Below are 27,972 nucleotides of genomic sequence, written 5' to 3' on the forward strand. Positions count from 1 at the left end.
CACAAAGATTTTAATATTATTAAGGAAAATATGCTTTCATTACAATAGTTTCCTTTAGTGTAAGACAAAGTTGTCAAATTTTACATTATAAAAGAATGTTTATATTCACCTTGAATTTCAGGAAGGTATTTGAAAATTTTACTTCAGAATTCTATCTTCTCCTTGAAACAGTGTCTGCAATCCTCTGCGAACATTACACAGTTCCTCTTCTTGCTGTGCAGAAAGCATTACATTGATCACATACTTTAAATAAAATCTTCCTTTCTTTTTTTAAGTATAATTCTGATACGTAGTATACGCTGCTTTTAACATATCAAATACGATACTTTTCCATGTCAACCTTCAACATATTAAGACACAGAGCTAAAAGAGTATACCCACATCTACCTGCTGCTTTTAATACCCAGATAAAGTATAACATGTCGGTAATACTTGGATTCTGACTCATTTTTATTTTTGATAGAGGACCAGAAATTACAATTTTTAGTAATTTAGTGTTCAAACAGCTATACTTAAACAATAAATATAAATGAGGACAAGATAACTTCATTTACCATTTCTTTAAGAAGTTTCTCTTGGAGTCCTTTTATGTCTTCTTTCATCAGACGCATCTATAAGGAAATATCAAATGCATCTTCTCTGCTTACAGTTGGTAACCCATTTTCAAGACAATTACATCCCTAAATGGTCTATAACTGAGAGACGCAGATGCACATGCATCCACCTGCCTAAGGAAAGGGACGCGGCTTTTAAATTTGTTCTTTCTTGGGTGATTAACACTGGTGAACAAAGCCACGGAATACAGAATAAGTCTTGCATCCGTTTTCCAAATAATTGCACACACCTTCTAATGAGTGAAGTCTCAGCCTAAACCACTCAATATTGTTACATTAACAGATATTTTATGACAATGAAAAACTACAAAAATACTTAATTGGCATTAATACAATGCTGAGGAAAAAGACTTTCTTTGGAAAGAGTCAATACTTCTATCTGTTGGTAAAATTGAAGAATTATTAAAACAAGAAAGAAACAAAAGTTCCCCATACCTCTGAAGTAAAAATATGTTCTTCATAGTCAACAGTATGGTAGATGTTCTTTTCAAATGAAGATTTAAGAATCTGAATTCTGAAGAAATAAAAGGCAGTTCTAACAGCTTTGCTACATATGAACTTTCAACACATATTTATGAATGCATCCCATTGTTTGTAGTTTATTTGTACTTAAAAGCACGGATAAATATTACCATCATCGTTACTACTGGAATAGTCCCTAAGGTATGTGGAGAAATTCAGATGGAGAATAATTACATTTTCAATCTCATTTTCCCATCTCATCTATATCACTATTTTATGGATGAGAGAAATTGCAGAGGGAATAGTAGCTGGCCTAATTTATACCTCAAATGAACAGAGCACAAGTCTCATCCTGGGATTAAGGAAGCCTACTAACCTCTGCTGTTCATTTTTCATGTATGTACTAAAAGTATGCGTATGTTTTTTCCAAAAGGTCTGGAAAGAAAAATATTAATAGATCATCAATAGGAACTCGTATTTTCTGAACTGACTAATATCTAATATGAACAAAATAACACACAACCACTGACTCAGCACACAATGGGTGGGAGTTACAGTCACCACAGGTGCTTGGAAAAAAAAGAAACGCTTAGCTGGCAAGATGAGGCACTTCAGGAGTTCTTTTTTCATGGAACCAGTTTCACCAAAAATATGTTCTGCATAACAGTTTCAAAACAATGAAAAAGAATATGCATGGCATTTTAACCAGACTTTCCATACAATTTAAGCCATGCCTTCAGAGTAAAAGAAAAAAAAGAAAATTTAAGTCTTGTGTTTACGTGAGTATTTGTATATTGATTTTTACATTACAGCAAGTAGCAGACCCATAATGTCAACTGGCTTGTCGTAGAACACACAGCAAATCAGGTTCAACGGTCTACAAGCTGTTCCTGAGAGCCAGGCCGGCTGGATGAAAGGCTCATGAAGCGGGGTAAACAGCCCGCTAAAAGCAGCAGTAGTAGTAGTTTAGTCGAGGAAGAAAAACATATAGTGTTGATCTAGAAATTCTAAGACCACAGCATTAGCCAATCCCAACACTTCAAATTCATTATTTGAAATATGACCCAACGTCAAGCACAATGATAAAGGCTTTTTAAAACAGAATTAATGATCTAAAGTTAAAGTGGTATCAGTAATCTATGGGTTCCATAAGAACTTGTTTTTCTCCATGATCAAGCAATTAAAATACAAACCGAGAATTCTTTTTCCAAGTTTTTCAGGGACTGAGAATCTTTTTCAAAATTCTCAAGTTCCTCAAGGAGAGCAAAATGAAATTTGTCCAGCTGCCTGATCCTACCAAAACAAAATGCGTTACTTTTAGAAGGTATTCATTGCATTTTAAGGGTGTTTTAAAATAAATCTTTTGTTACAGACCTGCATTCGTGAAGCTGGTAACTCATTGTTGTCAAATGCTCATGGGCAGCTCTTAATGATTGCTTAGTAAAATGATCCATTTTCTGTGAGCGGCTCTATGAGGATGTTTTAACATTAAATTCAGATTACTTGCACTTTAGGAAAAAACCCACCTGTAGTATGTTTAGTACTGTAATTCCTTAGTATCACAGAACATACTGAGCAAAAAACCTTTTTTTTTTTTATTATCTCCCTATCCTTTAAGGAAAATCTTTCTACTAATGAAATGTAAATAAACACAGGGTTTATGTTTAGGTAAAATTCTACCTAACTTAATTAGAAGTACATTATTTGAAAAATGCATTGCCTCAAAATAGAGAAAGTACACATGAAACAAATGACATGTGCCTACAGCTGTCTTAGATGAACAAATGCATTATTCACACTCAAGTTTTCCTTTTTGCAAATAAATTTCATTCATGGGTTTGACAATTTGAAAAAAAAAAATCAAGATGCAGTATGCTCATTGCTTTAGATACATAAGCTTCTTTTGAAACAACAGACAGGATAAAAAATAAAACAGACCTGGGGGGGGGGGGGAGAAAAAAAATCATTGGAGAGTAAGGTACGTAGAGGAATTGAAAATGGCATAAAACCAAACTTTAAGTTCTATGCACGTGGCTGTTTTCATGTCCTTTTAAGCAAATTCTGTGGTGTAAGACCAGCTGTCATTCATATGCGTGTGCAGCCACCCAGACAACTAATATTGTATACGAAACGCCTTGCCTCAATTTTCTTCGTAAATTCTTTTTGGAGCTTCTGACATACGCTGATAGTTGAACAGCCAGGTTCCCAGATCTCTCCATCCAAAAGAGACATGTCATTTACAGATACAGTAGATACGCTTTCAGACACTGAAGAGAAGTGAAAGATAATGCCACAATTCAATATGAAAAAGCATCCTAGCTGAAGTTACAACAGGGCCTAGAGCAGCTTTGTTATACATAGATTAATTTCACCAATAAGATGGCTGAGACCAGTTTCTCTTTTCGTATCAGTTTTCTGACTTTTTAAATGGATACAGTCTCTAAATATTTAAAATTTCGGTTTTTTTTTTAACATATAAAAAACTTTTTTATGGATACTATCTTTTCTTGTTAAAACTTTTATTTGTTATGTTATTTTAAACTTTTGCACATCTATAGTCAACTTTCACTCCATAACTAACCTCTGTAAGTAACAGCATCATCTGTTTTAAATAATTTTCTAGGCTGTAACTTTGTTCTTCTCTTTCCTTTCTTTTCCTCCTCTTTGCTTGTTTCTACTTCATCAGAATTGCTTTCTGTGTCACTGTGGTACCTTCGTTTGAGAAATGTCTGTATAGTTGGTCCTTTAATAAATATGAAAATAATACTTAATTTTAGGATTATTTAGAACAATGACATGGGAAGATGGCCCTTTGGATCCACACTCTAGGATTATGTGTCTTGGCTTTAAAACTGGAGGGCGTGTTCAGCAGATAGGAGAACTCGATGCACCTGAAGAGCAGGATTTGAATGGAACACAGAACTCTGACTCATGCAAGACTCGCTCATTAGAAGAGATTCACCCCAAGTTCTCTTTTCCTCATGATGCATTATCCCCACTTTTCTCCAGTATCAGTGGGAATGCTTCTAACTCTTTCTTGAGAGCACAACTAACTCTTCACAGTAACTGCATTTTGGAGCCCAATCTTCGGGTTTTCTGGGGGTACTTAAAACAGCAGAGAAAATGAGAAAAAGAGTAAAAGTGGAGTAGTACTGAAAATCTAGAAGAGAAAACAAGATTAAAAAACTTGGGCCATATTTTTATGCCAAATAAACATTTTTCTTAACCTTTATGGATACACATCAAAAGCCTTTTGCTTTAAATCAAATGTTTGTACCTGACTCAGGTATGGGGCCATAAGGTTCTTCACTGCCACTGGTAACAGACAATGGAGATCGTGGGACACACTCCTAAAACAAAAGTCACTGATTTATTAGCTTCCAAATTAGCTTCCACTTTTGGAAGTCTTAATCAGAAATCCACATTTATGTTGCTTTTCATTAAACTAGGGACATGAACACAACTACAGTAAGAAAAACAAACCAAAAAAACCACTACACGAATTACTACTAGGTCTCATTAGATGACAGAATAAACAAATTCTTCACCATACTAATAATTAATGATAGCAATAAGTCTAATGATCAATAAGGTCTAACCATTTCTTGCAATAGGTCACAAACAGAATTATTTCTTAAAGGAGTCATTAATGCTTTTTTCACCAGAAAAAGTACTTACAAGAAGTGCTTTGAAGGTATACAGCAGTTTTTATTTATTTGCCAATGCTACAATAGCTGTTATATTGAGTAGTACATCAACGCTAAACCTACGAGAGCACTTTCTCACCTCAAGAATTTTTCCATGCAGAAGTCACTACTCTTTAATTTGTGAAAAATCATTTATTTTTTATTGAAAGTCAAGAAAAAAAATTAATCCCTGTTATTTTTTAAGATATTAATTATAACTGATTTTGTTGGGATACAATTCTTTCCTTGTATGCATATGATAAAGAATTCCCTAATTTATCTCAAATATTTAAAAATCAATAGTAGGATTTTCCAAGGTCACAAGTAAACATTATATATAGTGTTTAACATTAAGAAAGATGCATTTCCCTTAAACCACACCACCTGTAAAGTAGACGAAACAGACAAAAACCTGCAGCTCTCTTCTGAGGAGCAAAGGCTTTAGTAACATACCTCCTCTTTACTTCTGGCGACAGGTTTAGTGATATCTTGTAGTTTTCCTTTAATAGAAAGTATGTCTGAAAAGCCGTGTCTGAAACTTGAATCTTCATTATTGTCGTGTGTTTCAGATACTGATCCCTTTGTATGTTTTCCACTGACAGTTTTGTACGTTGTTAAGCTGAGCTACACATTAACAAAAAAAAAAATCATTATTGAAAGGAGATGTATAAAAGCATAGAACAGCTGGCAGCTGAATGGAGCAATTTCAGTTAAAATAACTGTAGACTAACTTCAGTATTCTTACCAAAGATGCTTCAGTTAAAACTGGTGAGAAACTTTTATTTCCAAATGTTAACTTTCTAACAGTCACCTCAGGGGACTGATTTAGACATATACTTTGAATATTATTTTTTTGCAGATAGAGATTATTGGGAGAGATCCCTTCCTCAAAGTTTAACACTTCCGTTTTTTCTGGTGTTAACTCCTGAAGACCAGGTGATCTTTCACTACAAGTGAGCTCTTGAGGAACATCTCCTTCTGATACCCTCTCAGCACCTAGAAAACAGTTGTTTGTGTCAGCATGAGGAATGAAAGTTCGCAGAGGTAAGTGGAAGCCCCCCATTGCTAACTGTTCCAACTCTAGGTATTTGCAAGTCTCATACGTGTGGAATGGTACTTCAAGTGTCGGCTTGCCACACTTGCACGTTTTGTACCCTCCGCGCTATTTTAGTGGTTACCAGATTCATTCTAACACTTATGTATTGCACTTCTGTATTATGCTGACGTCAAATAACCGCGCCAACCTTAAATACACTTCCTTAAATTATGTGGTACGCACTGAATTAGCAGCTATTAACTTATTTTAAAAGCATGAAATAAACGTAAAATTGTACTATTGTGATAATCCTCATTTAACCTCCAACTTTTGATACGGAATTGCTATAAATTAAAAGTCAAAATACATACATCTCATTGTCTCAAGAGATGCAGGACTCTCAGATGAAGGCACTTCAATTTCCTTTTCTTTTGCAGAATTCTTTGGTTTAATAAATGCTTTATGTACAGAGTTAGCTACTCTCTTTGGCTGCATAGATAGAATATTCTGGAGTTCCTTTTGCTGAGTATCATCCTTGTTTTCCCCATTCATATGTTTCTATTAAAATACAAAGTTTACATAAACATTATTTGTAAACATACCGGAAATGTGTATATATATGCAGGTAAAGAGCATATTATCTATATGTACCCTTGAACAGGGAACATCATTAGAAGTACTTAAATTCATAAGGCTATCAGGTGTTCAAATCTCAACATGCATTGAATTTGTTTAATTCAGCACCCAAATTTCTATTCTTATGAACTTCTTAACTACTGGAGGCAATTACCAATGCTTCAGGATTTCATCAATGAAGTTTACAGACCTATCCGCATACACTGAAGTGTTATGCTAAGAGAATGAAAGTGTTTTAACACCAACACCATTGCTTAATTTACTAAAAATTCCACTTGGATATTCAGCAAACACATTGATATACCCTCTACCAAGTCAGCATTTTCTATTGTATGCAGATTATGCTTACATTATCAAAATCATCTTATCCAAAAGAAAAAATTTGGCTCACTAAAACCTCCCATTTAATAGACATTTTCAAAATACCGGTAAGTTTTCAAAATAAAGGACACAGTAGTTCTTTGCAGCAGAGTAAGTTTCATAAATAGAAACTGAAATACTATGATGACTGAGAAGGTTATTTAGGACTGATTTTCTTAGCAGCTAAATACTCATTATTAAAAAAGGGCACTGCTAGAAATAATCAAGAAAATTAGTTTCCACTTGCTCATGTTGGGCACTTAAAATTCAGGAGTACTAAGTACAAAGTAGACCAGAGTTTATTTTGAAAAATACAGCAGAAGTGGATTTTTAAGAATAAAGTGCAACTTTATACCTGTATTTTTGATTTCTCCTCCTTAGAGTTGCATGCTGAAGATTTCCTTTCACTCTCCGACTCTGAACTGGAAGGCTCTTTGTAATTTTTTGCTAATGCTGCTCTTCGAGGTCGTTTTTGTCTGATGGTTTGTTCTATTGTTTCATCTGTTCTTGAATCCTGTTTTTTACATTTGTTTCTCTTTGGAAGAAAACAAACATCTTCAGTTTATATCAGAATAATTAATAAACATATAAGAATAAATGGCAAGTAACTTGGTTTATTTACTTGAAATCCATTATTTCAGAACAACTAAAGAAGTTTAACATTACCAAAGCCCAGAGAGTGTACTAAGTATTTTGGGAAGGTAATTTTCACTGTAGGGTACTGCACTGTAGTGCAGTCAGGAATGTAAGAGTGAAAAAAGCGAAGAGGCAAAATAAATGCCATTTTTGAACTACAGCAAAGCTGATGTGGGTTTCCAAAGCTTGCTCTCTGAAATATGTGCACGTTTAAATTAGACAGTAACTGGTTTGAAACAGGACAAAACCAAAAGCCTGCAGAGTGAGCAGGAACCAGTATCCTTGATCATTACCTGTGCACTGACGACCTTAACCTCTAGCCCAGAATCAGTCTTCCCTTCTATCTGTCGCCCTGCTACATCCCAACTACCGCCACTCTCTACACAGCAGTCAGTGTTCAGAGATAGAGCAAAGCATGTTCTCACTCAAAATACGCCTGGGACCTGACGTTTGAGGGGATGTGAAGCTTAAGTACGATGCTTCTCAGACTAGGAGAGATTACAGTTCTTGCCTCCTGCTCTTTGAGAAGTGCTCTACGCAAAACGTACGCTTTCCCAGCCTCCTCATAGCCAGGGTCAAGTCTACTAGTGACTTCCTGGGCTTCAGATGCTCCCCATCGAAGGCTACGCAGTAGTGGAACCCTACCTCCTCAAAGCAGGCACTTTGAACTTGCTTGGGTAGAGCTGGGGAATTTTGCTACTAACAAAGGACACTTTTTAGTAAGTAGAGATTCAACACTGGGCAGTTAAGTCCTCTTCAGTTTTAATATACATGGACTAGACATAACCATCAATACCTACATATGGTGATCATATCTTCATATGCATGATTTACATTGAGTGCATGTATGTAGCTTTAAGCTATGGATGTTAAATTTGAATAATTATTGTACAGTCTGAGAGACCAAAGAATAGTCTGGAGGGGACAGATTTTGGGGTTTTCTGACATTTTTGTTTTTTAAACTGTGGCTTACAAACATCTCAAGTACCTTCCATTAACATGTTCATAATCTCTTATAATTTTTTATACTTCCAACTTTAATACGCTTACAATATTTTGCAATTATTATTCTTTATTAACATCTGTAACATTTTTGGTTTTGCTGTTTCACTATATTACATACATTCATTTAAAGAAATTATAATCTTAAAGGTATTAAAATTCAATTAAGCACATTAGACACAAGAAAACCCTTGCTGAAAAGCTAATGGCATATTCAATGGAGCAGATGGCTATTAAGCAGTAAATAGACATAATCAATAGTTTTAAGCAACAAAACTTACAGAAGCATCAATGTATAATAATCTTTCTTACTCATAGCTAGTATGCCTGAAACACTAGCTAAATGCTACATAAAAAGAATGTAGTACCTGAAAAGAACAAACTGAATTAAACAAATGATCTTGAAATAAGCATGGAGAAATGTCAAATATTTATGAAAAATTATTTTTAAATTATTTCAGGAGTAAGACAAGACATTTTGAATATGTATTACAAGTCTAGTTGCAAATTTACATTTACCTTTTTCTTATTGGCATTTTTGCCTTTAGGTTTCTCCATGTGGCAAGCAGGTTCAGAGAATTTATCTGCTGTTATAATACATAAAGTTAGGAAAAAATTAGCAAAATAGACAAATGTTTGACATTTAAGAGTTTTAGCTGTAAAAATCAAAGAATTACTACATGCCCACAAACTTACTGATTCAGTAAACTGCTTTCAGCACGTTATTTTAAAAAGCCAAAGTTTTTTTTGTTGACAACAACCTCTGCCTGTCCTATCCTCCAATAATTTTCCGTGTTAAAATACAGACTTTTTGGAAATTAATCCTTATGCTTGCAAATAAGACAACAGAAATATATCATATCTGCAACACAGCACATCACATGCTGTGCAGTGAATATCTATGGACAAACTTATTGCAGCATTCTTAAGAAATACGAAAAAGAGTTTCTTACTTTTGTCTGTGCTTATTGGTTTCCCTAAGTTTTTATTTCTACTGTAGTCAGTTAACTGGGCTTTAGATTTTCTATTTGATTCCTGTAGCCAGCTAATGTCTGTCTTGCTGTCATCAGCTCTATATTCTGTGTCTGTGTCACTAAAGAGATGCTTCTTGTTTTGGTTGTTTCTAGTCTACAAAAAACAAAAAAGTTCTTAAGTTATCAATCTATTTTTAATATACCTTTCACTTACATAATTGGTATTTAGAGGCAGGAATACAAGATATGCTGATCCACAAAAATCTGAGCCTTACTTTTTTTCTTCCTTTCACTTCAGTGCTGGTTTTCCTGTCATCTGGGTTCCTTAATCAGAAAAAAACCAAACACCTTTAAATGATACATTTAAAAATACTTGTTCTAAATCTTTCTACTGTTCATGTGATACATGGATTAAGGATTCAAACAAATGTACCTACTTTTGTTTTCACATCCATTTAGGAGGTATCTGTTTACCTTAAAACGTAAAGGATGTGCTTATTTGCTACTGATCAGTAAGAACACCCAGTAACGACACGTCCCTCTGATCATTACCAAAACACCGCCCCCCTCTTTTCTGCTCCATGAAGAGAACTAAAGACATTCTCTTCATGGAACACATTCCCTCCTGTTTAACAGCTTCCCAAAGGAAAATCATAACACAGCCTAGGAGGCCACAACAGCTATGTTTATTGTTTGAAAAAACAACACAGTGAAGACGTTATTGTCACGCATACATTCCTTGGATTTTCACAACGGAATGCTGGAGAATGCAGCCAGTACTATTCTTGATGATTATCGGCAGACTAGGACACAATGTAACATCCCTACCCTTTTTTGTTTGGATCTGTATGAACACTCAGTTCAGTAACATGCAATTCTGGGACCTAAAAATGTAAATAAATTAGAAACAAATGAAAGGTTTGATTTGTTATAAAACTTAAAAAAAATCAAACTGGCCATCAGACAGTAACAGCTAAGGGCTTTCTTGCTCAGTTTTTATATTCAGCAACTAAATTACAATGATTAATTTCTATCTTAGAAATTATTTAACAACAGAGCTGATGTTTAAAACCAACTGGAACTGACTGAAGCTTTCGATATCTCAAACTAATACATTAGTTTCCATCCACTTTGCTTCCCTACCTTCACCAATTCAGCAGGCTCCTCTGAGCCACAAGCAGCAAAACTATCTTTTGTTGTTTTTTGTTTGTACCTTTGCTAGATTTTCTTTTTACTCAAACATCTGGGCAAAGATGTCTTTACAATAGCGCTTTGAGGATAATGGGAGAAATTGAAAGATAATGATACTCCTAAAAAACTCTTTTATTCTTAATTCTGGAAAACATCATAATATCTTTAAGTCGCCAGAACCTTAGGATAGCAAATACCATTACACATTTGAAAGGGATGGAGGTATTTACGTGGCAAACGTTTTTCCCCACTTAGATCAGTGACATAATTTGAAATTTTAGATGTTAAGTATACTTTCAGTAGACATAATTTAAGTTGACTGAGCTCCTTTATATTCTATTCATAACGTATCAGTTTCAGTTATAGTCTTACTCCAAGCTTTATTGTAGGCTCATCAAACCCACTGATGTTAAAGTTGTAGACATCATCCCTGTCAAACAGACACACAGATCAATTTTGTGACTGAATTAATGAACAAATTAATGAACATTTCACAGAGTTAGGTATGGGTAATTAGAAATTCTGTTTGAAAATGTTTTAACTACTTACATAATACGACTAGCAGTTACATTAAGAAAAGTAGTGGTTGTCGGGTTTCTATGCTGAACTTCTTCCTATACATAAATAAAAAGTTAACTCATATGTCAAATTTGGAGGATGCATTCATGCACCCTGTCATCTCAAAAAGCAAGGAACATCTGAAAAACCCTAGCAGCTGCTCAGACTTCCACTTGACTAGCAAGAGTACAATATGGCAAAAGGGGACAAGAGCTAGTAGAAAATAAATCTTTTAGAATTTAACCTTTAAGGATACCAACAAAGCCTCACAATTTCCCCCCCCCCCCAAACACTAAGACTAATTTCTGTGTCTTGGCTATATCCCATTTAAGGATTCTATAATCGCATTTACTATAATATTTTTATTCTAAATATTTAGCATTGCCATGTTCAAAAGGAGCAGATTCAATTATATAATTTGTAAACAGAAATTAATTTGGGCTTCACTGGCTGATAGTTACCTGTAAAAATATTCCATATAAGTAAATATATAATAAGTATTTTAAGTATATAGAGTCAATGTGTAATTAACATTAATGTCTACAGGTATTTTACATTCAGTGGTTTGTGAACTTTAGCTTTACATCTACTAGCTACCACCACATATGTACATGTATCTGATATGAAAAAACACTCCAAAAAAAAGCAATATGTTACCTTAGAGACACTGGATTTATTTAAATGTGGCCTAAAAAATAAGGATACATTCTGTTAAATGCTAATTAGAATATATGCATTGGAATACTGCTTATATAAATAAAAGCCTTATCAAAACACAACAAACTTATTCAGGCATTTAAATACAACCCAAGTGGATTAAGAGATCAGCCCCTTTCATTTTTGTGCTCTAGAAAAATTCATTCCGGATCACACAGCTATATTGCAGGTTCTCACGTCTTCCAAGTCCCCATCCAAAAGGTTTAACAGGTGACATAGCTTAACTATTCCAGTCCTTTGTCACCCAGTTACAATCAAACAGCACGTAATCATATATAAAACATATCTCCAAGACTCAGTTCCAGCAAGGTAAGACCAACGTTCTTATTTAAGATTTTTTAAATTTAAACTCTCTAACAGTCAGCTCTTTCAGGAAGAGAGAACTAGGAACTTTGGATTATCAAAAAAATTGATGACAGAATCCAAGTTTGGCCCCCAAACCATGACAGCAGCATGGAGACACCCAACGTATGCAGTGCCCAGGAACTATCCCAGTTAATTTCTCTCCATGAAAGGCATTGTGAGTGAGGGAATGAGAGAAAGACCACTGAAGAGAGTTTCTAACAGCCTTTGTAGTTCTGTCAACCACTGGCACTATTTGATACTAGTCTCCTACTCTTTGGAAAAATAAGGTTTATCATTAGTGAACAAATGATTCAGATGAAAGCCGCATGTGAAATAACTGTAGACAGAGGAGTGGATCACAAAGCCACATGCACACAAAGAACAAGCACAAAAATAAATAGTTCACATCATACCTGTTAAAATCCAAGGAGTATCTTGGTTTGCTTTTCTCATCAGTCTTCACTTTGTATCTGTCACTAATTTTAGTGATTAGTGATTTTGTTGCATCTGTCATCTCTTTAGACTTTGTTTTCTATAAAAACAAGAGCTTAAGACTCAACTTTGAACCCATTAAACAGAAGGGCAAAGCTGCAAACAGAATTACAGGTTCCTACCAATCACCTGAACTTCATTAAATGCCTTCTAGATGTACTAAATCACATTCCTTTGAATACCATTTTCCCTTGCGTTGCCCAAATAGGGAGCAATAAAACATCATTTTAGCAGATATTTTTTTTTAAATGTTATGATTTTGTGTACTATAACATTCCAAAGTGAATGAAGAAGTGCATGAGAAGTGCAAGTTGATGCTTATTTAAGAATCTTTTTTTTAAAAAATTATTTTTAAAAAGAAATTCAGAATAAACTAATCTTAAACAGGTGACACTGAAAAAACAGTGAAGCTGACATTATTTAATTCACTCGGTATTAGTGGAAATTCAGTTAAAAACAAGTTTGTGACTAAATGAACGTAAAATACAAATTCTGAAACACTGAAAGTTTGACAATTCTCTTAACTGCAAGTCAAAGAAATGAAGGTAAGAACCTCTCACCATCTTTGATTGTTTTGGATTTGCAGTCTCTTTTCTAAAGAGATCAGGTTCCTCTTTTGTAGCATCAGAATGCAAAGATGTTTCAGACACTCTTCCTGAAAGAAATGTTTCAAATGATGTGTCAGTAGTAGTTTAAATACTTTCCCCTTCTGTAATTAACAGTTTCTGTTCCAAATGATTAGCACTCTGATGTCTACTAAGTATTTTGCAGTTTTCTTTCCTCATGGTATCAATTTAATTTTCTTGGGTTTCTTCTCTCTTTTAATTTCTTTGTTTATCTGGGGAGATCCTTCAAAAAATTGAATAAAAAGCTTTTTGTTTCACAGGTCTTCCACTAACAATACAAACTAGTACAGGGGAAAAAAATAGGGCTGCAGGTTAAAAATTCATCTGAAACATTTTAAACACTAAGAGTTAACAAAGCGTGAACATAACCTGGATGGGATGTATGTGTCAATGATGGATGTAGCTTTTGCTTGTCACCAGTTGTTATATTCTGCTCAGGAACAGAGCATGCTCTTTTCTTCAACATTTTGGTTTTGTCAAAAGAACTCTCCAAAAGACCAGACAACCTAACAAAGACAATAGCATATTATTATCAGTGAATTGCAGAAAGTGTCTTTATTATAATAAATATGCATCACAAATGAGGAATATAGTGATACCTTGTAGATATCAATGCATTTTACATTGGTACCCAAGCCTGTTACCATCGTTCAGTTAACCAATGCAGTGTAAAATGGCAAACCTTCAGAAACAACATATATTTTTAAGTCAACTTCAAAGAGGCAACAATATGCCATGGCCATCATTAAACCTTGAACCTAGATAACTGCGGTGTGTCAAATCTACGACTTTTTATGGCACAGCTCACTTATGTAAACCCATATGTCATTTGTGTTTTACCTTCTGATATCATCTGAAAGAATTACTCTCCTTGTTACTGCCAAAACTTACTTAAACTCATACTCTGGTCTTGTTAATGAGTACTATTTTCACAAACAGATTAACCAATTTAAAGTCAAAATGAATAGTATTGTTCATGAAGTAGTCTTAGCAAATACATGGCTACTGGTTTGGTGCCATGAACTTCAGAATAAATTAAAAAACCCAACCCAACACAGTAAAAGCGACCTGACTTACACACCCAACAGTTCTTAATGCAATACTCAGAGAAGACAAGACAATTAAATTTCGTCATTTTCCGAAACTATGCAACAAAATTTAAATTCTGGCAACACTTGAAAATACTCCCTTCAAAGTGAGTGACAACAACAGTGACTTGTTGTTCTTTTCCAATACTTACAAAGGTTTGTCGGTTCTCTCTACTGGCTGAGAATCAGGAACAATATCTAACGCATCATCTAAATGAGACATTAATTTGGTATCAATTATTATTACAAAAGAAATGGACAAAATTAAAATAATTTTAAAAGTAAGGACTATCAACGCTTGTAAAATTACTTGCCTATATTTTGCTTTTTTGTGGCCTCAATTTCTGCCTCTTCTATCATTTCTAAAACTTCTTCAGCACACATTCGCTACAGTGGGATAACACCCAAAAGAAAATATTAGCATAGGACTATAAACAGTATAACCTTGTAAACTTGCATTTTCCCTAATAAAATATGAAATTATTTTTTCATTTTATACAAGTGCTGATTCCAGACCTTTTCGGGTAGTTTTGCCTCATTTCTGATACTTGACTTCCTGATCATCTTCTCAGTTTCACAAAATTCATTGTCTAGCATACGTCTTTGCTCACTCTAGAAAGCACAATAAGTAACACTGACAATTACAACCAATAAAAGTCAAAGAAGTAAAATTCTCCTAGAAAGTAACACTTGAAATATTCTAAACTACACATTCTATATGTTAAAGCCTTTTTCTAAAGTATGGCTATATCAAAAAATGCTTCAGAATTCCATAGTCCAGGATTTGACTCGATTCTGACCCGGAAAGACATTAAGAAGCAGAAATAAAATTAAAATGTTACTTTGAAGTCTTTGTTCAACTGGAACAGAAGCAAAAATACATATACTCAAACTGCAGTTCAGTGACACATATAATTTTGTTTGATTTTAGTGAATGCCTAATCAAAAATGCACTAAACCAGGTGCTATAAATGCTATAACCTCAAGACATTAACATTTCACAACTACAGCTGAATGTATCATATGTTTTTAAGAGTATTTCAACACTGCATAATAATTTGAGATTCTCTGCACACACCCTTCTCATATTATTCACAAAGGAAGAACTATGGTTCTAGTAAAAGCAAGTTAACTCTGGGGTCAGAACTGATGAGTGAATACAAATTTTGGCTAATTTTATGAGTTCAGTCTGACTTTAGACATATTAAACCTGAAATCCATAGGAGAAGAAAACATTATGCAATAAAGTAAAACACAGTATTTTCAACAAGTTGCTGACTGGAAAACTCTTAGCTCTTTAAAAATATGTATTACGACAAATTACAATAGAAATTAATGTTATTCTAAGTAAAAGACTTAGATAAATATGACATGCATACTCCAGTAGGTTCTTGATAGAAATTCTTTGTTCTGGTCTCATTTATTGCATTATTGTTAGACCTTTCAGCAGAGCTCATCATTTCCAAAGGTAATTTAAATCGCCCTTTACAAGGAGTGGCTGAAAACAAACCAGAAACATGTTAAAATTCTACCATTTCTTCTATTACAATTACTGTGCTGTCTGTGTCATCAATATGAAGAGTTCTGCCTGTGATCACATCTATTCCTTAAACTTCAAAAAAAAGTTGTCTAGTATTTATATCAACTCATTATGTACCTATTATAACTCTATTGATTTCAATTAAATTACATGGAGGTTAATGAGCCCATAGACTGTGGATGCCTGGAGGCAAGCGGTGTAAAAATTACAGCCTGGCTCTAGTAGAAAATAGTTGGTTGCCTAATTAAAGATTTTACTGTAATATATTTTTGCTGGAATAGACTGTGTGGCTAAGTTCCAAATGAAGTTACAGAAGTTCTCAGTCCTGTCCTATCTTAATTTGAAAATGCTTTTTTCTCTAGCCTCTGTTACTCTTAATTTATGTGTGACACATGGTTGCACATAACTAAGGACACTGAGGCACTTGAGACTGTTAGAGCAAGAAAATTAAGCCCAATAGTCATGCTATTCTGCCACTAGTTGTATCTCCAGCATCTACTGGTCTTTGTCTTACAAACGTCTCCCCTCATAGAAAGCATTAAATATCTGTCACAGTAAGACTATTAGTAGAAAAGTGATGATTCCTACTTGTGGTAAAATCTCTTCCTTATCCTTTTCTCTATATGAGAGGCATTTTTGACGTAAGTATCACTAGCACTGGACCTGTGACTCAAACTTGCAGTGGATCCCACCTTGCCCACTGGCCATATAATCAACTCCCCTTTTAAGAAACACATGCAGTGTCTAGGTAAAATGCTAGTGATGCACACATTGGAGAAAGCCGATTTTCCACTGCAACTGCTATAAAAGCACTAACTGTACTACTGACCAGTAGCAAGTGGCCTAGTTTAAAAATTTCAAATTTAAAATCACCTGCTAGGGAGATTTTATAAGGTCTACTTTTTGTTTCCAGCTCTGCAAAGGATCGCAGTTCATGCTTGCATTTCGAGACGATTTAGAACATATTTTTACCCTGAAAGCACTCGTAAACATACATGTGCTAACAAATACCAGTGGACTCCTTGTGGAAAATCTTGTAGTTCCAGGAATAAGCACGGATGCTTCGGACACCTTCTTTTTACCAGACGTAGTTATCTTGAGGAACAGAAAACACTTGACCATAATACACAGATTTAAGGATGACAACAAAAGATTCCAGAAAACCTATTTCCAAGAGTCTTTTGACACTTTCTGTTATTGGAATGTCAATTGCTGCACATAGCAATGCAAAGTGATTTTTATGCAGCTCCCTATTTAGAGAAAGTTCACCAAAATACTTGAATGGTATACTACTTAAAACTAATGGTTTTAAACTGAGATCAGTGATTGTTGTTTTCTAAATTGATTCAATAAAGCATGGACAAATCCCGCCCCTTGTTAACAAGCAAAGTAAGCAAGATGATTCCCAGGAGTTTCTGCAAAGCCATCACATAAGCTATAAACCAGCAGAGCCTCAGGAACAGGTTTACTAGACTCCTGCTAGCAAGATATGCATGACGAAGACACGGTGACACTGCTTCTTCTTTCCCCCCATCCCTAGCATATCTGTAGTTAGTACCAGTACAGCCGTTAGACATTTATAGCTTTAGAGTGACTGGGGGGCAACAGAAACACCAGGCTTAATGAATGCGGGTCCTCTCAGTTAAACCAGAGAATCAGCAACACGTAGGAGCAGTGCCATGAAATTGTGATTTGAGTAACCAGGATACAGGGTTCACCTTGACAGCCACATGGGTTTTTGTTATCATCAGTCTTTGTGAACACCAAGCCTACAGGCCTTGTCTCTAATTACAGCTATTGCTATTGATGATCATTGGTAAGTCTCCAGAGGCCATATATGGGACTTGCGCGTATCATAAGACATCTAAGCATGTCTTGAAAACATTTCTCTTTAAAGAGAATTCTCAGAGCATAATGGTCTAAAGAACATTAACAACTGCTTTTTGTTTCTGTCACATTGTTATAATTTCAAGATACATGACAATGAGAAACTTTTTTGAAAAGGGATTTATATAGCTTAGTGTCAAGTCATAAGAAAAACAACCAATCAAACCCTGTATTGATTATATACCAATTGTAAAATAACAGAGGGTTTATATTAGAAAATATGACAAATATTTAAATTGACTTCTAATGTGCTCTATTCTGTTTTGATAATCCTACTTACCTTGGAGGAACCACCTCTGCATTTTTGTTGATGGTTATTTTTACTCAGAGTCCTCGAAGTTCCAGGAAGTTGCTGCGTTTTCAACTTACTGAGTTTCTCCTCCTCTTCAGATTTTTCTTCCAAACATGGGGACAACTGACTTTCTGGTACCAGAACCTATGTAATATTTTGGATTTAAAAAAAAAATAAAGATATATTTACACTATATTTGGATTTTATTATGTTTTATATTTATACTAACACACACAAAGCAACTTCTTTACCCTAAGTAACACATTCCTCACTGTAGATTTTGATAAACTTCAGAGATTCTATACTTTTAGTTGAAAAGCATCCAATCTAACTGTTATTTTTGCTAACAAGAACGGGTTACCAAATCACAATTCACACAGAACCTTCCCTGTGTATACTTGTCTGAAGTATTCTAGGATTTGGATATTAATATTATTCTCTACTCAAATACATACAATACATACGTAGAAATCACTTAACTGATTTTAGAGTTGCCTTCACCTATTGGCATTTTAAAAGCCATTGGTTTTATAGAGAATGTTCATAAAAGAGCTAATAATCAGACTAAACATAAAAAACAAGTAAACAATCATCTCAGTATACTGAAGTAAAATACCTGCGATCCGCTTTCATCAAAGACGACGTGTACAGTTGTTTTGGCAACTGATGCAGACTGCTTCTTACTAAAGCCCTAGAATGTGAGTAACCATCTATGTAAAATATACACTTTGCTCACTTTTTTAAAACAAGAAACAGAAAGAAAATATTTAAGTCAGAGATCATAAGTGTCTGAAATGAGGCTATAGGAGAAAATAGATTCTACAAGCTCATAGCACTTCCATTCCTCACGAGTTTCTCAGCCAGACAGAGTTCAGGGCAAAGCAGTTTGTTATAAGCAGTAAGGAGTAAGCTATGGCTTGCTAAAATTTTTTTACTAAGTGAGTAATTTCATAAGAGTGGTAAATGTATTGCAAAATGCAATAGCTAATGAAAAATTTCTGAAATATTTGTAAGCACCCAGTTCTTGCATTTCTGGGAAATTATATATGCAAAACTTGACTTTAAGCTATGGCGATTCCTTTCCAGCCAGTTAATTTTTGTTGCAATCAATTTTATACCTTATTGAAGCTTAACATGTTACGGGAGAAATGCTGTTCTCTAATGGTGATGTTAATCAGAAACTCTTGGTATAATAGATACCAATAATCACAGCTATAACAACATTTATACAGCACCAAGACATTTATTTTGAATCAATTAAAAACTATTCAAAAAGGTGTTTAAATCTTACCTTACATTTACTTAATCCATAGATCTTTCTGGTTACATCTTTGATTTCCAAGATAGAATCAAAATATAAAAAAAATTTCTCTCCTTCTTGACTACCCACATTCATTCGGCTTTTTAGATCTATGGTTAATAATTTCCTTGAACCTTTTTCTGGACAAAAATGAAATTTGAAAAGTAGTTTCGTTACAATTTAACAGCATCTCATACGTTTGAAAGTACGTGAAACTTACTCGTATTCTTCAGTTCAGCTATTAAGATGTGTATTTTATTTAATTCGCTCTGACCTCCCATCAGTTTTATTAGCGAAACAAGTCAAGATTCCATCTTTTAGAAATACTTATTCTATTTATTAGCCTGTGGAATTTTCTTTGAAGGTTATTAACTATAGCTGCAGACAAATCATAGATATTTACAAAGCTATTCTAATTAGTTTAATGGAGATATTATTAAATGTCATTGTCTTATGCCTTATTTTGCACTGAAATAGCTGTAACACGTTTTTTAAAAATTCTTTTAATAAAATCACACCTGCATGCCTAGAATGCAAATGCAAACACAGTGCAATTTTATCTGATAAAAATAGTACCTGTAATATTTTAAGTGGGATTTTTGCTTTGCTGAGGATTGAGTCCGTACTTTAGGATTAATCAATTTGAAAATCCAAGTTAGTGTGTAATAAAAGGTCAGATTTTTGAGTGCCAATACCTTCAAGGCTGTACAGATCTACCTCTTCTTCTGGTATAATGACTGTTTCCCACTGATGATCCTTATATGAAAAATACATAGATAGAAATAGACAATAGAAGAGATAGAAAAGCATTATATTACAATTAAATGATGTGCAGGGATCAGAAAGTTACTCAGGGAGAACAAATTTTCAACTTTTTAAATCCTCTGTTGCAAGGAGTGACAATGAACATACGCTTCATTTATAACAACGAACAATGTTTCAGAAGAGCTTTGGTAGAGACATTAATCTGAACAGTTGAGTTTCATTTACAAAAATTATAACTGCAATTTTGTAAATGGCTTCTTGTCCACATGTGCATATGTTAAACTGTTTGCAAATAGTATTAGAAAATTATTACTTTGAAATTGTTTGATCTAAGTAGGTACACCAAATCTAGATCACTTTTTTCCCCCCCTCACACTGTAGATGCACGTGTAGCTTCCACACTTTGATGTGGGGAAAAAAAATTTGATACGCTTGAAAGAATGCGTACCTACTGCCTCAGAACAATCTAGTACGACAGACAAAACTTAGCTTACTGTATCATCTGCTGCCACATAGAAAGATATACTTCTGCTACCAACGTTGAAATCAATCCAAAATTCTTCAAGATTTTCATCCAGTGGTACCTGTAGCTAAAACAAAAAAAAAGATTAAAGAATAAGAGCTAAGAGCAATGATTTATACCAGCTAACAGGCTTTGTGTTACAGTCTGACAAGCTTTAAATACATACACATCTGGACGCTCCTAAAAAAAATAATTTTCTTGATCCTTATTTTTTTCTTAACTAGAAGGCATTCTTCAGCTGCGCAAATGAAAATATGTGGATATATGATAACTTACCTCATATTTATCAAGAGCTGCTGATAAACACGGATATGTAAAAACCCTGTAAGAAAAGGATGTTTTGTTAAGTATCCTAAAATGCTTTAAAAAGATTTTGCGTATCTGAACACAGCAACTGGATTGTGTTTTCAGGACAAAACTTGTGTACTTTAGAGACCAAGAGATCACAGCCATCAAAAGAGCAATAGCTTGACTGCACTTCTTCCCCAAAGGAGATAACATGGAATTTTACACATCCTCACAATTAAAGCAGTGGTCTCAGACTACGTTCATACTTCTAACTTAGCTGATGGTATTTTAAGAATGGTATCCCAACTGAATATATACCTGATAAAGACATAACACAATATCTCTTTGCTGTCATGATACATAAAAGTAACACGAACATCATGTAATCATATAGAAGAAAAAGGTTCGTATTTTTTCCACCTTTTCGTGTCCTATTTCTCTAGCAGATATTCCCCTTGATCATTATCTCAATGTAAATTTCCTAAATCAATAACGGAATATATAGCAACTGATCACTAGCTATTGTTAGATGATGTTTATTGAATTAGTGAGCATCTAAAGATTTTGCAACAGAACTGAACAGAATACAAAAACTAGTTCCTTATAAGCATTTATTAAAGGAAGCGCAGAAAGGTTACTCCCAATGAATGGCCACAAAATCCAAATAAAAAAGTAATATTAATTTTAAGAAATTCATTTTTACCTTCTTTTGTCTCCAAGCATGCCATTCACCTGGTTAAGAAATTTTCTGCAATCCTATTAAAACACAGAAATTTCTTAAAGAATTGTAAAACATAAGTTTACCTCCCTGGAAATATTTTTCATATGACTTACTGTTTCAAACTCAGAATCTTTAATTCCTTTAAATGCATTGGACACAAACTCCATGGAAAACCACTGGCACGCCAGTTCTCCTCTTTGTTTCTCTGATATCATTCTGCATAAAGCTTCCGTAATGGCGACTTGCAGGTCATAGTCTACAGCACAATACATTTCACAGGATTAGTCTTAAAGATACTACTGATGTGAAAAAGTTATTATTACGTAGGAAACTGGTATAAGCAGTGTTGAACATTTCACATTACATACCACATCACGATAGACAGGTAAAGATAGATAGATAAATAGATAAAGAATAGATAAAGATAGATAAAGAGCTAAGGGAATAAGCATGACTAAACAACTCATGTTTCACAATGAAATTTCAACCAAACTTTCAAGGAATGGCAGAGCAACACTAAGCATATGAGCAAGAGGTAAGATGTTTTCAGCTTTCACCTGTCTGAACTGGGAAATTGTTGGATACCAAAGTGCTCCCCGAGAGAAGTTACAGTACAACTAAACATGGCTAGCAGCTCACTCTCCTCAAAGACTGACTTCCTTATGAGCTTTTGCTATTTTAAAACTTATATTCTAGAGAAGAAGAGGACTGAAACCTTCGAAGACTTAGGCCTACACTGCACGCATCTGAAAAATTCCAGTTTGCAGACTGTTTTCATGCAGTATTTGTCTTTGTCAAAGGACTGTAATTGCAACATTCTGCAGCTGCTAAATGCCTTCTCTGGATTTTTAATTGATCTGCATGTAATACTAAGTTATTTATTAAGTCCCATGCTCACCTCCAGCATCCAAAATTCTCCTCCCCATGTCACTCCTGCCAAACAAAGTAACGTTTCAGAAAAATATGACCACAACACAAAGCATAGAAGACCAGTTTAGTTAATGACAAGCTTTCAATGTCTGAGACAAAACCCTGATTCCGCTGAACTATCAGACTTCAAAGGGCTAAGTCTGTTATGCTAAGGATATACATCTGAAAGTACTACTGGGGAAGCAAATCACCACATATATAATTTTTTTTCCTATTTGTTTTTTGAAATACTGTAAAAAAAAAATTCCCAACATGAATACCTTGTCCTTCCAGTGACTGATTCACTGTGCTTCACACACTTTCTTATAAATACAAGTTTAATTATTTTAAGACAACTGGGATGAGAAGCCTGACTCAGGTCGGGAAACAGGTAAATTTTGGCTTGTGACGGAGAATAACCCATGAGAATACCTGCCCACAGCCACTACCCCAGGCAACACAATAGCAAATGCAAAAGTGAGTTAAAAAGGGACCAATCTGCACGCATTAAAAGCGGCCTTAGTAAAAATTGCCTTCCCAATTATCCAAATGATATAATGATATACAAATTATACTGAAGATTATTTACATGACAAGCAACGTTTCCTTTGAAGAAAATATTTTTTTCCTGGCATCTCGAGGCATGTTGTCAAGCATTAAATTAAGTTTTCTTACTACCTAAGAAGAGTGGAAAAAAGGGAGTAAGATTCAATATAAAATAAGTTCTTAAAATTTAAGTTATTCTTATTATGGGCCCTTGTCATATATTTCTTACCACTAAAGAAAGTAACATGCTTAAATAATTGCAAAACAAGAAAAGACAATGAGTTCTATCAGATCTGAAATTGTATTTATCTTAATATAACTACCTCAATTTCAATAAATTAGATTAGTTTTAATGTGAACAACCTGTTAAAGGATTATGTTTCTTATTTGCAGGTTTAAATATAGAAAAAATACTTCCAAAGCTAGTTCTGTCTGCAGCCAATTGCTGAGCTAAAGTGTGTCTTAAATTTGCATTAAAAAGCCTTTCCTTTGGGGATGTAGCCTTTACAGAAGACTTTTTTTGAAACCTCCCCTTTCTTTAGAGAGGGAAAAAAAACCAACCTGACAACCTAAAGTTACTAAAATAAATAGGATAAATTCCGGTATACTACAAGTTATACAAACTCTAAAGAATTTACAACCAAGAGTATTAATCCTATTTATAGCAGTTATAATACAGCATATTATTTCCTATGTTTTTATACAGCTTTCTCCACGGCATCTTAATACTGCTGTTTTGTAATTTATTGTCCAAACCAAAAATTATAGGTCAGTAATCTGAAAAAAAACAACCAACCCCCAACATATAAACAATAACAAACATTCCCATATCATCGTTCTGATACTATTCTCTTTTTTTTGTAGCACCTGTACGGTTAAATTACTATCTTCATAAAGTCTGTTAAAATACTAACCAGAAAGTTGTTGCTTAGAAAGAATAATGTTTACCTCCTGTTGAACATAAATACTAATTCTTACATCAGTGATGAGAGTACATGTTCTCAGAACAAAGTTTTCTAGTATTTGCATTTTACCTAATGAACACGAAAAAAAAAGTTATCAAGAGTGTACTAGGGTACTCATCAACATTTGGAAAAAGATTCATTTTCATATAGAAATAAAATACGGTATCTCTCCCTTTCCATATAGCATTATTGATATTTAAAAATAAACACCTTAAGATTCATGGTTAAATGTAAGACAGAATAATTACTTCAATTTACAGTAAATATGGCTCTTTATGATGTTTCTATTCCTGTGCATCACTGCATAAGTCCCCTGGGCATGAGATCATTGTTTTTAAAATATAATCAGATCAATTCTGTAACTTAGCTCTCTGAGATATAATTCAGACCCTTGTATTTATTTTCCCAGGGACAAGGAAATTAATCTTTCATTTTGATCACGACAGCGCAATGGTCTGTAGTGACTTTCTGCCTACTGAAAGGTAAGAGCAGCGGGATATTCATGATAAGAAGGTCAATAAAGGACCACTGTGCTATGCGGAGCTATGACAGTAGCTCAGAACCAATGCTGCTCTTAGGGAAAAACTCAGTTCAGTTGCCATCTCTGAGGAGACTAGACTATCCTGCTTTTTTATTACTGACATCAGCAAGTTACAAGGAAATCTGTCAGTAGAGAAACCTCAAATTAAACAACCAAATTTATAGTTGTCATTAAAGCTCTCTTCACATGCATAAGAAATGTAGCCCTTTGTGTGCAGAACAGCCCTGCCGAGGATAAGCCCTTTTCTGTTACAGCTGATTAGCTGAAGCATATACATCTGGTGGTATATTTACTTTAGATAAAAAACTTTGTACCACCCTCATTATACATGGTTTATCTCAGAATTACCTTGCCTCAAGATGGCTCCACAAGCAGTAAGGGTTATTTTAACACTGATAACTTTAAAATGTCTCTTTTCAGAATACTTTAACTATTGTATCTAGTGTATACTTTTTTTAAGCTCACCTTCAGGCCTGCTATCACATATAGCCTACAATAAAAACCAAAACATATCATTTTGATACTGTAAATATTACAGCATAAAAATCAGATAACACGTACCTAAAGCAAGTAATCAAAAAGCATTTAAGATTTTAAAATTATTTCCTCTTTAGTGAAGAACATAAGAGATTTCTTCTAATACCAAGTGTGGTTTCCCAAAATTATACACCACTTAAATATATGGAAATTAATTCCTCAAAGACAAAAATTTTTATGAACAGAAGAAAACTCACAGATCTTATAAACTTGGGATCCTTCATAGGTAGTTTATATAATCAAAATTAGACAAGATTAATTATTTTTTGTTCATTGAACATTTACATTTTTAGAGTTTTTTTAATTTTATTTCATTATGGTAATCATGAACAGGAAATGAGTATGAATATAGGTAACCTATCCAAAAAGACTTATCATCTATTCCAGAAATCACTGTAACATTAACTTTAGAAGGATATTAAACACATTTGAAAGACTTTTTGTTGCTAAAGTAGTAACAATTCCTTTGACAAATACACAATATTATCAATATATTTTTACCAGCAACACGTTGAAGAAATCTTCAGCCAGATTTGTAAGCATTTCATTCTTTTCATGTCCTCTGAGGATCAAAATTCCTTTTACCTTTTCAAACCAATTAACCATGTAAAGGGAAAAGAAATCTATTTTAATAGCATGAAAAATGATAACAGTTTATATCATACTGAAGTAAAATTATACAAAGATTAAAACAACAGCAACAACATTACTGGTCTGCTGAGGGTATGTTAGCCCCAGACTGAAATTTCTCACTCTCGCTAAACAAAGGTAGGTGATTTCAAACTAATATAAGTAATTTCTGTAGCTGACTTTCTAAGATGAGAACTAGAGATCTACTACAACTGCCATCACAGACCAAAGAGCTGAAAACGGATAGTGGCTGAAGGAAGTGTGTTTGCAGGTGTGAATATAAGCATGAAGTTGTCACCACACGTTTTAAAGCAGTTGAGAAGGCAACTGACTAACGCTCATCTGACATTGCTGTTAATTTTCTTCAGTGAAATCTCTGGTGAAAGCAATAAGGGAGTGGTGTCTAATTTTCAGTATGCTTAGTATGTTGAGTTACAAATGATTAACGCGTTTAACATGTAGGCTGAAATAACACAATATATAAGCACTACAATCTGTTGAAAGAATAAGTACAATATTGCTGTTGCAAGTATTAACAACAACAAAATCATTAAATTGCACCAGGAAATTCCAATTCCTCATTGAGCAGCAGTACAGCCAGCTCATACAAAAAGGTATCGTCTTGTTGTAATTGCTGTAAGCATATCTAAATTAATTATATATCACACAATTTGCAAAACCTTCTCTGTGGTAGAGCAGCATCACTTTAAAAGTAGCTTCTTGTCAAATAACATTTAACTCTGAATAATATCTGTTGCAAAGTTATAAGAAATTCTTAATTCAGAAACAATCAAGAATCAAATCAAATACTAAGCATTACTTAAGCATGTTTTATTTATCTTATTTTTTTTTAGAAGTTCATATATGCTTTATGGTTATACTTATCCTCCCAATGAGACCGTATTTTATCATTGCTGGCAGCCCATCTTCTCCTGCTATGCTGACTTTTTTCCCACATTTCTGGATAGAATTTAGCAAAGCGGAAATGCTTTTGACTTCTTGTCTGTCAAGTTCCTGAAATTGAAATTTTAACATACTCTTTAGAGTAGAGTTCTAGAAGAACCTGCATCTAATTAACCAGATGCCATTTTGTTCTCAAAAGCCAACTTAATTGCAGCTTGAAGTAGAGGTTTCATTCTTAAATTTTATTTCAGTTTTCCAAATCAGCTGCTGGTATAAACCAAGCTAAATGAAAAAAATCTTTTTCAGACTTTTACAATGACAGTATAGGTGATTCTGATGTAACAATTACATTACCCGACAGAGAAGCCTGTCTAATTTGTTGACAAACTGTTTACTGCATTTGTGAGAGACATTTTCACAGTCTTCTGTTGCCAGAAATTGTTCTAATAATTGGAAATCTTTTTTTCTTGTAGCTTCATCAATTAACTTTTCAAACTGTCAACAATAAAAGAAAACAGAGCAACTGTATTACTGTATGCTTAACACCAATACTGATTTAACAAGATTTAATGTTGGCTTTACGCATTCTAAGTTAATATTCTGAATCATAAAACCACTAAATATAAAACCTAAAGTACAGAACACCGTATCTAATACATTAATCATGCAAATACTTATTCGCTGGGTTTTTAATTATTTGCCAGTTCTCCTTAACAGAATGTTTTTATTTTCCTCATAGTACAAATAAATGCTTACTTAAGTGCTCATTGTGTTAATACCCCTTCCTTAGTAGATTTAGTATTTTGCATTTCTAAGTTATCTAATAGTGACTTTAAAAGCTATTTATTCGATGACTACCGCCTTCCACAGCTATTTTGCCACTCTATTCTTTCTAGATCAATTATAACCAGATTTCAACATTTTGATCTGAAGTATCGTCCCAACTAATTCATGTCTATCAAATGCATATGATTTATTTTCATCAATAACAATTTCCAGTTCTTCTTCCTTTCTACACAGCTACTTAGCACTAACCTATGCCAAAGGAAGATTTTTCCTATCACATTCTTTGCCACGCTGCCAATTTTACTTGTAATTAAATACCAGAAAGAGTGCTTTAAGCTAGTAATTAGAACAATCAATAGTCATATTCTGGTCTATAAGCACATACCTGCATCTCATTCCTGTCTGCCATTTTTGCA

The 27,972-nt window shown here is 34.0% G+C and overlaps 1 protein-coding gene across 1 annotated transcript; it reads right to left on the bottom strand.

Moving 5' to 3' along the window:
• Positions 1–109: 109 nt before the first annotated feature.
• On the bottom strand, positions 110–27,965 carry SYCP2 (synaptonemal complex protein 2). The gene is made up of 44 exons (XM_074605490.1): positions 27,942–27,965; positions 27,125–27,265; positions 26,753–26,881; positions 25,739–25,843; positions 25,166–25,190; positions 24,143–24,228; positions 23,238–23,326; positions 22,638–22,672; positions 21,853–21,995; positions 21,722–21,774; positions 21,007–21,052; positions 20,702–20,797; positions 20,138–20,198; positions 19,434–19,582; positions 18,759–18,833; positions 18,131–18,286; positions 16,959–17,058; positions 15,803–15,921; positions 14,738–14,810; positions 14,576–14,633; positions 13,705–13,841; positions 13,270–13,364; positions 12,631–12,749; positions 11,813–11,843; positions 11,147–11,211; positions 10,970–11,027; positions 10,235–10,290; positions 9,682–9,730; positions 9,386–9,560; positions 8,952–9,019; positions 7,150–7,329; positions 6,170–6,356; positions 5,508–5,758; positions 5,216–5,386; positions 4,354–4,426; positions 4,108–4,236; positions 3,658–3,819; positions 3,216–3,343; positions 2,451–2,545; positions 2,270–2,369; positions 1,453–1,511; positions 1,050–1,128; positions 555–611; positions 110–213 (listed from the first exon to the last, which is right to left on the bottom strand). Exons 1-44 carry the CDS (start codon positions 27,963–27,965, stop codon positions 139–141), a joined length of 4,362 nt encoding a protein of 1,453 aa, XP_074461591.1. The 3' UTR covers positions 110–138.
• Between the last annotated feature and the right edge of the window lie 7 nt (positions 27,966–27,972).

The sequence above is a fragment of the Larus michahellis genome, chromosome 12 (genome assembly GCF_964199755.1).
Source record: "Larus michahellis chromosome 12, bLarMic1.1, whole genome shotgun sequence".
NCBI lineage: Eukaryota > Metazoa > Chordata > Aves > Charadriiformes > Laridae > Larus > Larus michahellis.